The sequence below is a fragment of the Melozone crissalis genome, unplaced genomic scaffold (genome assembly GCF_028551555.1).
Source record: "Melozone crissalis strain CALT ecotype California unplaced genomic scaffold, PUWL_Pcris_2 ptg000013l_1, whole genome shotgun sequence".
Taxonomy (NCBI): Eukaryota; Metazoa; Chordata; class Aves; order Passeriformes; family Passerellidae; genus Melozone; species Melozone crissalis.
The window spans coordinates 55,618,967-55,632,141 of record NW_026535791.1 but is presented as its reverse complement, the minus strand read 5'-3'; the positions used below and the strand labels follow the sequence as shown (position 1 = coordinate 55,632,141).

Below are 13,175 nucleotides of genomic sequence, written 5' to 3'. Positions count from 1 at the left end.
CTCCACAGTGATAGACGCTGCAGGGTAGGTATCTGTGCTGAAAGGTAAGAAATGCCTCCAACTAAGGCTGTCAGTCAATATTAACAAAAACAACACTATAACAAAAACAAAGAACAAAACCCTCTGTCATACAGATTTTAAGTTCATTCTGATCTGTGCATAACTCAGTAAGAGAAGTGTTAATTATTTAAGAAAGAAACACCTTTGTATTTCACAATTAGAATAAAGTGGAAATACAAAAGCAGAATTAGAAATACTTCTGGTTATTTCTGAGTCTAAAACAAACAAAAAATCAGGGTTACTAATAGTTAAGCTTTCCTCCAATTTATTATAAAAAATAGATTCTAACTTCTGCTCAAGTTTCTGCTAGCATTTGAAATATCAAGTACCACAGTAAAATGCTGGTTTCTAACAGCATGAACTCCATGGAAAAATAGCTTAGCCTTCTTGCCAACACAGTATGCACTACCTAACACGAGAGCCCAAAAACAACAAATAAAACTTACTACACGACAGAGTAAAGTGAACTCCCTTTTCTGTCAGTTTAAGCTGGAAAAACAATGTAACAATATGGCAAAAATTGCAAAATATATTACACTGACCTGAAGGCTGGCTGTGAATTTTCTATTTATTGCCTGAATTTGCTGTCTGAGGTAAGCATTTTCAAAGAGACTGAAGTTGTCAAAATCTGTACATGGAAAGCACTTTCAAATATTTTTAAAGTGTCTTAATTGTGTAAATATTAACCTTTACACAGATCACATTAAAGCTGGTTCTTGTAGGTTTTCCTGAAGTGTCAAAGCTGAGGTTTTACCACTATTTATGAGAAGCAAGAACAAGCAGTTTCTTGCTTTCACTGGAAGCAGTCTATGGTAAAAAGAGATTAAGATGTTTTGTCCTTTTGTCTGGCTACAGGAAAAGCTAAGCAATTTTGAAATAAACATTGAGTTTCCACTAATATGTTTTTGGGTTGTTTATTTTATATATAACTTGATTTTTAAGTTTTCAAGAATGACTTTGCTTCCTATGTTCTCTGAATGTCAGAATTGGGATGTGTTCCCACTGCTGAGATTGCAAATGAAAAGGAAATATTGTATGTAACAGGCAGCAAAACCATAATCATTTAACTTTCCTGTTATAGGCCAGAAACTAAATATAGCAAAGGATCTTTGCTCTGATGCTTTTGGAGATGACTACTACTCCACTGCAAAGAACAGAAAAATCTTTCACTATCCAGGTACTGTCATCCAGGTCTCTATTATCAGACAGTATCACTCAGACCTATTCCAAGCATCTTTCCAGATTCTATTCAGATTTCTTCTTCCTCTTCAGAATTTTTAGATGAATGAAAGGAAAACAAACTAGTCAACATCCCTGTGACTCTGCTTCAGAAAAGTTCAAGACAGATAGAATTAAATAGTGACAGGAGTGGTCTTCAACTTTGTTGAAACTAATTTTTTCTCTAGCAATTTCCTTTTTTCCTTAAACACAATGAAATTCCCCACTCTTCCTTTTGAAGCTACCCACATGGATCTCACAACAGAGGAGGAAACAATCCAAGTTCCCAAACCTTTCAGTGGCCCCATGAGCAGACGTTGCTCGAGCTCGCTGAATTTCATCCTCCAAGCGTCTTTTTTCCTCCTCCAGACGTGCAATGTCTTCTGGGGATCGTCTCTGCTGACTGATGAGCTGCAGCTCCTGAAGAAGAGCCTCCTTCTCCTTGATGAGCTGGAGACGGTCCCTGTCTGCTTCAGCCATTCCTGGCCAGGATTCATTATCCAGCAAGGCCAGCTGCTGTTGTATATTCGAAACTCTTTAAAAGAGAATAAAGATATTTCAAAATTCAGAAGAGAAAGACAAGAGGAAATATATCAGAGTGTGAAGCCTTTTAATGCCTGTTCCTTTCTTCTTCTAAATATAAAACCAAGAAAATTTGGAAGGGTTTGGAAGGATTGTTTCTGGGTTTTGAGGTGGGCTTGTTTTTGGAGGGTTGTGTTTGGTTGATTTGTTTTAGGAGTTTCTTAATTGTTTTGTGTATTTTTAAAACAGCAAACAACTGCAAGTGTTCCTACATGTGTAGATGTGTGAGAACTACAGTGTTTTTATCTACTGTATAGGCAATATCTGTCTTCACACCTTTCTCATTTGGTAATAAATCAATTAATATTTTAGAACTCAAGTTTACTGCCTGTACTGCTGAAGAAGCTGAACGTTTTCTTATTCATCTTTCTTCTACAATCAGATCTTAAATTAGGATTTCAAAAGTGCAGTAAGAATTTGAAGAAGCTGAAGGTGAGATGCTTAACTAGTGACAACAGGTCCATACAATCATGTCCCACCTCGTACAGAAATGGTTCAAAGGGCCAAAAATATTAGGCTACCCTAAATGACAAATTTTAAAACTTTTAAAATTTTAAAGATGTCATTAAAACAGAAAATCAGTCTGGAAAAAACACTTACTGGTTACAAAATACAAGTGGCTTTAGATGAATCTATCATAAACTATGCAATTGAATAAGCTAACTTGGGATTTTTTTCTCTAGTACGCTTTATAGTAAGAAGTAGTTTCTTGTATCTCAACATGCTGTACCATTACATGAAACAACAGTTTTAAGAATAATTCCACAGCTGACATTTTAAGAAAATGTCCTTTTAAAAACAAATTTTGAACTCTTATCAGTATTACCAAGAACACTAAAGCTAGACATTTCATGAATGTTTCTTTTGGCATAAGAGGGAGAACACTTACTGTTAGGTATTTATGTTTGTCTTGCAATGACAATTTAGACACTTTAGAATTGAACAGCTAAAATTAGAAGTAAGAGAAAACCTAGTTTTCTGATTTTTGAATACTTGAAACTCAAAAACTGTACAGTATTTATGCAATTTATACCTCAGTTTCATCTTCACCTTGAAATTATAGCATTCAAACAAAGATCAGTACCTCTAAAAGATTACTCCCCTTTAAATAAATAGGGCACATAATTAAATAAAGAAATAAATAAATAAGACACTTTCAAGCCAGCCATAAAAGTGTGATATAGCTCATTGGTTTTGATTAAAATAATCTTTTTCAAAAGTATCTGGTAAGAAAGAAAATTAATAACAAAAAAAGCAAGGTAAAGGCACATAACACACAAACAGAAGATTCAGAGTGTGATAATGTGATTATGAACAAAAGAAAAGGCATCAACATGACAAAGACATTTCCCCCATCTGAAAACAAAAGTTCATGCAATAAGATTTATTTCCTACTAACATCTGGGAGGTATTTGGCCATCTTATTATTGGGGAAGAGAATAAACTATCAATATAAGTAATTTTGCAGTGACTACATCCATATCTGAATAAGAATTTCACTGCAATTTCCCCATACCCTCTTAGATTTCATTTCAGCAAGTAAAGAAATTGGGTATTATGTCACATTTTTGTCTAAAGCAGAATTCTTTATCAAGCCCTTCAATACCATTTCCTCCTCCTTGCATTAATAACAAACTTCCTGCCAAGAGCTACTGAAGGCAGCACTGTGGATCAATACATACAGTCTACATATTTCATACTTCAGCTATTGTGCATGAATTCCAGATGCAGCTTCCTGAAGAGCACCTCGCCCCATTGACCAAATGTCAGGGCCAGGAAGAACAAGCAAGGTCAGGATCTCTTCTCTCTCCTACCCAGGCTGCTCTGCTGTTAAATATTCAGTAAACACTCCTGAAGCACACAGAGCTTGATTTTCAGGTGTTCAGTGCCAAATGAAACAAATAAGGACTCAAGATCCTTTCAACAGAATCACAGAATTCCGGTACAATTGAGTTATCACAGCTTGGCAAACAAGTGTGAATCATATGAGTCTGGACTATTTGATTGTGTTCATAAGCTTTTACACAGCTTGTGGACAAAAGAAGATGAGATTCATCTGAAGTCTCTGTGTTTCTTCATAAGACAGCTGAAGGACTGACCCTTTTCTTCATTTTAACGCTCTCAATTGTTTTGCTAGTTACTTTGACATGGCAGGAGGAGCTGCATAAGAAGCAGACCACATGTACAAATGAACACTAATGAAGGCAACAAGGAAGAGAGAAGTATGATCAGAGAAGAGATTCCCCTCTTTCAGTGCTAGTGAATCAGTGATTCCACTTGTCTGTGAAGTAAAACACCACCTTCACTAAATACAAGAGGTTTTAATTTAGACTCTTGAGCTTGCTGAGAGCATGTAACTCCCTTTGTGTATGACATTCCAGCTTAAAGTTTGTTTTTTCCCTTCAAATTCTGTTAGGGTGATGCTTTGAAAGTAGGAAGTTCTCATACAATAACCTAATTACACTGTTATTAAAGAAGGGAAAGTACTGCTGTGGACAAGGTTTGTATCACTGAAGAGTTCCAAAATCTGATTAGGTATTTACTTTGATTCCCTGGACACTCTTAGCTAGCTCTTCTTGTTTCTACAGTCTTCTCTTTACACAAAGAAAAAGCAGGCACAAAACACTATATAATGCAGGAATCTGTTGAAGCACCAATAAGCCAGTTTTCTGCAACCTCTATTTCCTGCACATGAACTGAAGTTTTGGGGCAATTTTGTTGCTTGCTTTCCACTGGCGAATCCCTCTGTATGGTAAGTTGTTCCAAGAAGTTACCAGTGACACATTGGAATATTTATCTCCTTGGACAGAAGACACCCCTAAGGCTTTTATGGTCTCATTCACCCAAAATTACGAAAAGAAAATTGGAGTAGTCATGTTTAGTTATGCTCAGAACTTAATAAAAAAGTCCTCTTAAGTATGTTCCATAACTGCAGTCTGTCTCATCAAACACAAACTTTTCTTCCAATCACAATAAATACATGAATAAGCCATTTCACTCTGCTTGCCTATGCCAGATTTTATGCCTGTACTACACGAGTCATTCTCACTGCTGCTGTGTTAGAAGAAAATGGCTGTTGTCAAGCTCAGTGCATATATTAACCTGCCTTAAAATATCCACTTAAATCAATGACTTGACATAGAATGCAACCTAAACTGAAAAAAAAATATTTAGGATCCTTCATGAAGCCTCAGTTTTTCAAACACATTTTTCCCTCCTAACGAGTATTTTAAAGATACTATTTTTTAACTGTAGTGACTGCAAAAGAGTGCTTTTATCTGGCCTAATGCCAGACACTGAGGTCCCTACTGATCCAGCCATTTAACATATTCCTGTGGAAAAAACTGTTAATTTTGAGCCATCAACATTCCAGGCATTTTGCCCATTCCCATCCTTGCATAACAAGTGCTGGGGAGCTTGCATTCCTCACTGGAGTAGGTGGTATCAAATGACTGGTTCCCTAGGTAGGCAGGCCAACTTGGTGCTTAATTCAGTATTTAAAAATTTCTAAAGGAGATGAACATAACAGTTCCTGTTAAGGGAGGGGCACAGATGGGATGACAAAGGTTTAACCTGGTGATGATCTTAAGCAAACACTGACTTGAAATGGCACATCTGTCCTGAAATGGCCATACCTAGGTATCTAGAATGATGTCTCACTCAAAAAAATGCAGACACAGCATGAGGATGAAAATCAGTAGAGACAGTAGTTTATTACGCAAACTATATCAGGGGAAAAAAGGCATGTATTTCGAAAATTTAATTAGACATAATTTAATTAAATTTAGTAGCATGTCTGAATCATTATAGCTCTAGACAGCTCCCTCTCCCCCTGACAAAATGGGGCAACCCTTCTGTCACTGAAAATACCTGGGGAACCTTAAAGATTTTGTTAATGTACAGAAAATCACTTTCAAGGGTGGTATCTGAACCCAGCACTAATGAACTTATATTGCTGAGCTCAAGAGGATATTTATTAAATAGAGCATAAGAAGTGAGTAAAAATCACTCATTGTGAGATGAGTGATTTACAATTACAATTTACCCCATGTTAGATTCTTACTCAGACTATAAACAAGACAGGTGTCTTGGGGAGGGAAATACTCTGAACCAATTCAAAGGTATTAACTCATGCTCATAAAATGGACAAATTATGGGTATCCTACAGCTGGCACTTGTTCTTCAAACTTACCATGGTTTGAATTTTACAAGGAGAAGAAAGGAAACCCAACAACACTCCTCTACATTTAAAGGCCTAGGCTTTTGGCTGACATACCATACCACTCTAGAACTGAGGCCTTTGTTACTTTTGGTATGGGAAGACCAGTGGGGACAAAATAAAGAAAATATTCTAGTTCCTATTTGAAAGAAAACAGTGGAGATCACATAAATCAGCCCTGCTTACTCTTTTCCCTAGGCTTATAATTGGACCCAGTTCTCTGACACTTCAGGAAACAGGGAATATCTCCCATATGCAATACCCAAAGAAGGTGGCTGTGGGACTGAAGACACGTAATGAAGGGTGTAAGAACTTGGTCATTTCTGATATTTACTGACCCTCTTGAGTGTGGATTATGATTTATATCCAAAGAGGGGAACACTAGAGAAAGACGAAGAAAGAAATGGAAAGAACAAGAAGCTGGGGAACTCGGCCAAATGCTCACAAAATTTCTCCACTGTGTCTATTTTGGCTGTTCCTGCAAGTATGTGCCACTGCAGCTTTGGCAGACAACAAGAGTATGGCTGTGTACAATACCCAGCCTTCCTGACAACCCAGTTCATTCAATAAAAACAAGGTCTTAAACTGGCTTAAGAAACTCATTAAACCATTAGAGTCCACTGGCGTTTTGCAGCTTTTAGAAAAATTGCAAAAATCTGCTAAAAGCAAGTTTTCCCAAATGCACAGGTGAAATAGTACAAAACTTCACAGAAATGCAAAAGCATGTCTAAGCTCCCATTATAACCCAAAGGAAATGTTTTATGTTTAAAAACCAACACTGGGAGATTTAGGTTTGGCTGAGTCAGGTATTTATGTGCCATCAAAAAAATTACTTCATCCCTAAGTCCGATTTTCAGATTTGTTCAGCAGAATAAAGCATACAAATCCACTGAATTTCACTAGAGATTCAGTAATTAAACCTTGAAACCTGACTATACAAGATAAATTTTAAAAGGAAACTACTTGACTGTGTTATTGTATTAGTACTGGAATGTTGCAATCAATATCCAAACAGGTACTTTGTCACTAAAAGCACAAATTGCACTGACACACTTCTGCTTATGCTAGTGATTTTAAAGGTCGAACTGAAATTTAATTTTCAAAATGAGACAAGTTTGCAACAAACTATACTGATCAGAAAGAAGTAACATCCTTAAAGACAACTGTAGAAATATTATGCATATCTGAGGAAGAGGTTTTTTCAAGGGTAATATAAATCTCTTGACATCCACTGCATGCCTCTATGAAATGAATGGAAAAATAACATCTTTGAATTCAAGTTCACAGAAGATACAAATAAATACCCAAACTAGGTAGGCTGGCTGAAGTTGTTTCAATGTATTTTTAGTTCATTAAAGGTAGCTGCCATCAGACTGGACTAAAAAAAAAAAAAAAAAAAACAACAAAACCACAAACAAAAAACCCCTACAGCTAAAACTTTTGTTGCTTCTTATTGGAGGGATTATTTTTCATCTACCAATTAACACACCTCATGGGATATGAGGCACTGCAGCAATGACATTTCATGAATATTTGTTAATATACTTCATGTAGTCATTCTACTGAATAGCACAACTTAAGAGTTATCAAAGAAAAACAATTTACTTTTGATTTCTCGTGCTATGAAGCAGCATATTCAGAAAAGTGCTTGAGGGGTGCATTTTCCACTGTGCAAATGCTTTCATGAGAGGTGGTCTCACTGAAATAGCAACTGAAACTAAAAACAGTATTTATCCAGGCAGCTTGGGGCTGTCTGTTCAAAAAGACTGTCCTCCCTCCCCCTCCTGCTTCTCTGGAGGGCCACACTGGCAGATCTGAGAGGAGAAATTTCATGGAAATAAGGTACAGTTTATTTAGAAATAATGGGAGAGGGAGAAGAGTACAGAGCGGAAGAAATGTGATTGAGCCTCCTTTCAACGTGATTGGTGAGTTAAAAAACAGAATTTACAAAACTGCTCCAAGAGCCTGGATCAGAAACAGGGGAGAGCATCTCTTCCCCAGCGTGCTGGAAATGTCAGAACCCACAGTGTACAACATCTGAAATACCCATGGGAAAAATTAAATTGCAAATCATCCAACTTCCTTCCAGTGGGAAAGTGATGGAGGGTAAAATAAGCTATGTGAATGTCTTAATTTATGCAAAGGCCAAACCATTCAGCAGTTAGTGAGATTTTTGAAGGAGGAATTAAAATAAAACTATCCTTTATAAGGGAAGAAGGATATTTTGGGAGTGCAAGCCAACTCTTCTGCAATCACTGGGTCTCATCTCCTGAATTTCTAAGATAGCTCATTCAAAAATCCCTGCATTTCTTTGCTTAAACGCCATATACTTTGAGAATATTTTAATTTTTAAAGACTTTACATCAGGCAAATATTCTGCTTATATATGGCCAAATTCACAAGAGCAACTAAAATGCAGCACTGTCCTTCAGCTTGTAGAGCTTTTTTCCTGCTTTCCTTTCAGGGAAAGGACATACTTGTCTACTACAGTGCATTTTAAGTCTCCCATTAAAAGTTTGTCAGTTGTACTTATTTGCTGTATGTTTCAACACCCACTTGACAAGCAAGCAGTGACAATATACTGCCTTACAGTTGTGAAATACTGTAGCATTTTAATTTTCTACTTTGTAGATTTAATCCGTGGCAGCACATTCCGTCACCCACACTGTGCAGTAACAGTAGATATTTCACCAGCCAAGGGAGAATGAACACAAAGATATTTAGCAGAGACAAAAGCCCTACAGAAATGCCAGCAAGCTAAGGGGAAGGAATGCATGATAAATGAAGAATGCAACCACAGAGATAACTGGTAGGGGCAATGAGCTTTGTGCAGTTCCACTCAAAAGCTGAAAGCTGATTACTTCCGTACAACATACTGGGCAGAATAAGGCTACTCTTTTAAAGCAACTAACATGCTTTTGCCAAATAACAGACCATTGTCAGAGCTGCTATCCTGGGAAAGCAAAACTACTCTTTCTGCAATCACCATTCTCTAGTTGGAAGGTTAGTTACCCAGATTTTCTACACTTAATTAAGATCAAACACCAGCTCACTTCTGATGTTCAGAAATACTGCATTCCATGCAGAAACAAATGTTCGGCATTTCCAGCTGAGAAATGCTTTGCTACTAAAAAAAAATTAACCCATAAAACCCCAACACCTCTTTACCCCCTTCAAAAAAAAACACCACTCCAGTTTTTCCCTGTCATAAACAAACAAGCAGATAATTGTTTTAAAAAACACAGAAAAGCTATGTCAGGAAGCTGAACTAAAAATATTTTAATACAATCTTCACAGCATCAGTGGCTCTGTTAAACCGGACAGTATAAAACTAAATTGCATCATTCTTCTTTTAGCAACTCTAAGTTGCTAAATTATCACTGGACTATTAAGTGCTAAATTAGCCTGTGAGCAAACACAGGACACAGAAACATTTTTGTTTTGTTCTTTTTTCCCCCAATTATTTAATTTTATTAGGTAATAGTCACTGGTATTTACACACAGTATGTACGACACAGACTTCCATTCAAGTTACAAATCCTGAAGATTTAGCTGTGTTTACCTAACTTGCTTGTACCAACTTAATTTTTTGAAGCCTGTATTGTGTCCAGATGTGGGTAAATTTTCCAAGAACAACAAAATGGTGTACTGCCTATAAACTTCCAATTCTTGCCAAGACATGTGACAGCATTACAGATGCCCCTAAAGAAAAAGTCACCATGATATGAAAAACAGAGGCAAAAGAATTTAACTTATTTTTCTAATTCTTGTTCTGAGAAATGTAAAAAAATGCTAGAATAGAACACATTAAAAAGAAAAAGAAATCCCAATTTATAAAAATTTTAAAACTACTGTTTTTGAAGTTAACTATATTGAATCTTTTAAGTGTCAGTCAAATTAAGTAACAGAATATTCTACCAGCACAAATCAAAATAATCATAAGTGCATTAATTTACTGACTTTAAGTAAATCACCTGCACCCACACTACTGTCCTGAATATGTGGCAAATAGTTTGAAAACAGTGAGGTTCAATGAGGACCTGCTAAATTATTTATGCAGATTGTACTTTTAAAATTTCAATAAACTAAATGAAAAAACACTGCAAGACTGGCCTCCACAAGAGAAATACTTACAATAAGCATTTAGACTGTAGGACTTATTGAAGAACCAATCTATTTAAAGTAATACTTTTTATCATTTTTATCAGATTTTTTTTTCCAATTTCAACATTTATTTTTATGTACCCTTCTGTACATAAAGATGTTCTGCTCTGAACATCTTCATTTATTTCACAGGAAGTTCAGCATTCTTTCTTCTTCATGGCTTCAGTACACTGAATTTAAGACACAGGTATGCAAGGCTTTGGGTATCCTGACAGACCAGACTGATAAGTGTAAATTTAAAGACTGTTTATATCTAGATTTGAGAAAGAGGGTGAAAAAATGTAAAACAGTTTAATTGAACCACTACAATTTTGTGTTTATACAAGTATAGAACAGGGCTGACATTTAGCTTTATCTCTGCAAACAAATATAATAATCTGATGATAAAGTCTTATATTTACCTAAACTTTCATTATCTGTGAACTACTCAATAGAGAGCAAATTAGTCTTCCCAAAGACATTTCAGCTAGGAGGCTGGGTCCAGTTCTACTTTGAAAACTTTAATCACAAAAGTAAATATAAAACCCAATAGATTTATCTTTAATTACCTTTTCTTGGCCTCTTCATATTGCCAGTTCAGCCTTACTTTGTCTACAAGTCTTGCTTTGTCATCAAATCCAAACTTGCAGAGTTGAATAGCACAGAGACAGGGAAAAAGAAAGAAAGAAAGAAACAAGTTGAAAACACTCTCATCACAATAATGAAAGGGATATATTAGTCTTCCTTACTGGATTCACTAAAGAAACCTCTATGCTTTGACTAGTAACATAATAAAAAAATCAATTTTATGCCTTAGAAATGCAAAACTAATTTCTTGCTAAAAGCAGAGAAGATAAATAAGCCGTTTCAATAAATTATTAACCTGGAAATCAAGAGTTAGCAAATTGAATCATTGACAAATGGTCAAAGCATTTCTACTTTATCCAAGTCTACAAGACAAAGAGTGTTTTAATTGAAATATTCTGCTATTTTATATGGCTATTTTATGAATACTTTTATTAGAAGCAACTCAGATTACACTCCCTGTACTGTGATGTGTTACCCAGCACCTACAACATTAGTGCATTTTAAACATAAGTACAAAAAAATCCACCTGATCCTTGAAGCAGTTGTAGAATGTGTATTTATGTTGCAATTCCTACTGCATAGTGTTTCTACAGCAATTTATTATTTTAGGGCATTAGCACTTCCCTCCTCAGAAGTTTGTGTATGGTCTAATAGTTAAAACCTAAACTCCTACACATGAGCATTGCTGCATCTCCAGAGTTCTCCTCTAGCTGCTGCTTTTTCTGTCCCCATCAACCCATGGGTAAAAACTCCGCCTTTTTTCTACTCACGTGGCACTAACAACAGTTCCATGAAAAGATTCAGGTAATTGTGTATTTTTGTTTCCCTTACAAAAAGCCTACACCTGATAAACATAATTTCCACAGTGTACTTGTCTTGGATAGTGTACTGCAAATGAGAAAATGCTCCTGTGTTCCTTTTGGTAATTTGTTTCAGAATTCAATAATCACATCCATGGCCCATCTGAAAATTTACACCCTGAAGGCACCATCTGCCTAACACCCTGAAACGCACCCAAGCATTAGCTCAGTTTTCTCAAAAACAAGATTTCCTCTTCTGTAGGGACCTTCTGGAGACATCCAATCTGACCACCAGCCAGCAGTGAAGGAGGATTATAATAGGTGAGAAATGGGATGGTAAAGCCAACAATGATATGATTTCTAACTAAATGTAAAGTACCATCTAAACTGCTGTACTAACACACTACAAACAAGTTGCCTTCTTGCTTTGGTGTCAGTCATCCACAGAGGCATATGTTTTATTACTGACTAACAACTGGGTTGCTATGGTACTAGTGCAAGCTGAATTTTTAGTTACTATTATTTGGAGTACACAACTTCATTCAGATAGAACAATTTCCAAGGAATGCCAGTATGTTCTCCTCAAATACCATATTTAAAGGCATATTTGAGCACAAAGGTGTAATAGACTACATTGTAAGTTTTGTTGATTAAGAAAAATTCTTTGAGAATAAAAAATACTTTCCTTGTCTCCGACAGAGGAAAGGAGTAGAGATCTCCTAGACATCTCCAATACATATGAACAATGAATATGCATATGTTAAAAACAAGATATAAAAAGTAAAATTAAAAAAAAATACCCAGCTATTACTACTATCCCAATGCAAACATCTCATGCAAAATCATGTCTCTACTGCAACTTCAAGCTGGCTAAAGGATTTTCTTCCTTCCTGCCTTATTACAAGTATCAGTAATTCAGAGCTGGGAATATGAAGAGAAGAGGTCCATGGACAGCCAAGCAAGAGCTGTTACTCCAAGATGAACCTGCAGTCACCAAAGAGGAATGCAGTAAGGGTTCTGCTGGGCTGGCTGAGTCCAGGAGCTGCCTTTACCTGTCACTGCCCACGAGCATGCCCCTGCATCCTTCTGCCACGCTCCAGCAGCAGAACCCCCAAGCCCATAGCTTGCACACAGTGGAAACAACAAGCAAATGCAACCCCCTCAGCAGCAGTAATGCTTTGGATTTTTCCTTCTGCTCCAGTCAACACCTCTTCAATTAAAAGTGTAAGTAACACTGTATCACTGTAGTTCAAAAGCAGCTAATTTTGTACAGCAAATGTTTCACATAGGAACACTAACATACCTCTCCAGTGATGTCAGTCTGAGAACAAGCATCACAGTGTTGTTGAGGTAAACAGGAGTCACTGAGTGAACTAGAATTGTGCTGGAGATCCTGCAGGGAATCTGTAATACAACAGCTATTCCTGAATCCATCTGTTAATTTGGCCAGGCTCTAAAGGAGAAGACATATTTAAAATTATTAGAAAAAAATGTTCTTACAAGACTTTTTAATAACAGAAAAAAAAAAAAATTAATTGTTTAAAAAGACTGGTGGCCTGCCTATA

The 13,175-nt window shown here is 36.3% G+C and overlaps 1 protein-coding gene across 1 annotated transcript in view; it reads right to left on the bottom strand.

Moving 5' to 3' along the window:
- WWC3 (WWC family member 3) overlaps window positions 1-13,175 on the bottom strand; it is a 98,874-nt gene that overhangs the window by 26,985 nt on the left and 58,714 nt on the right. Inside the window, exons 7-9 of the mRNA XM_054271689.1 lie at window positions 12,914-13,063; window positions 10,792-10,865; window positions 1,571-1,813 (exon numbers count right to left, since the gene is read on the bottom strand). Coding sequence (XP_054127664.1) covers window positions 1,571-1,813; window positions 10,792-10,865; window positions 12,914-13,063 — 467 coding nt within the window. The remainder of the gene's footprint in view (window positions 1-1,570; window positions 1,814-10,791; window positions 10,866-12,913; window positions 13,064-13,175) is intronic.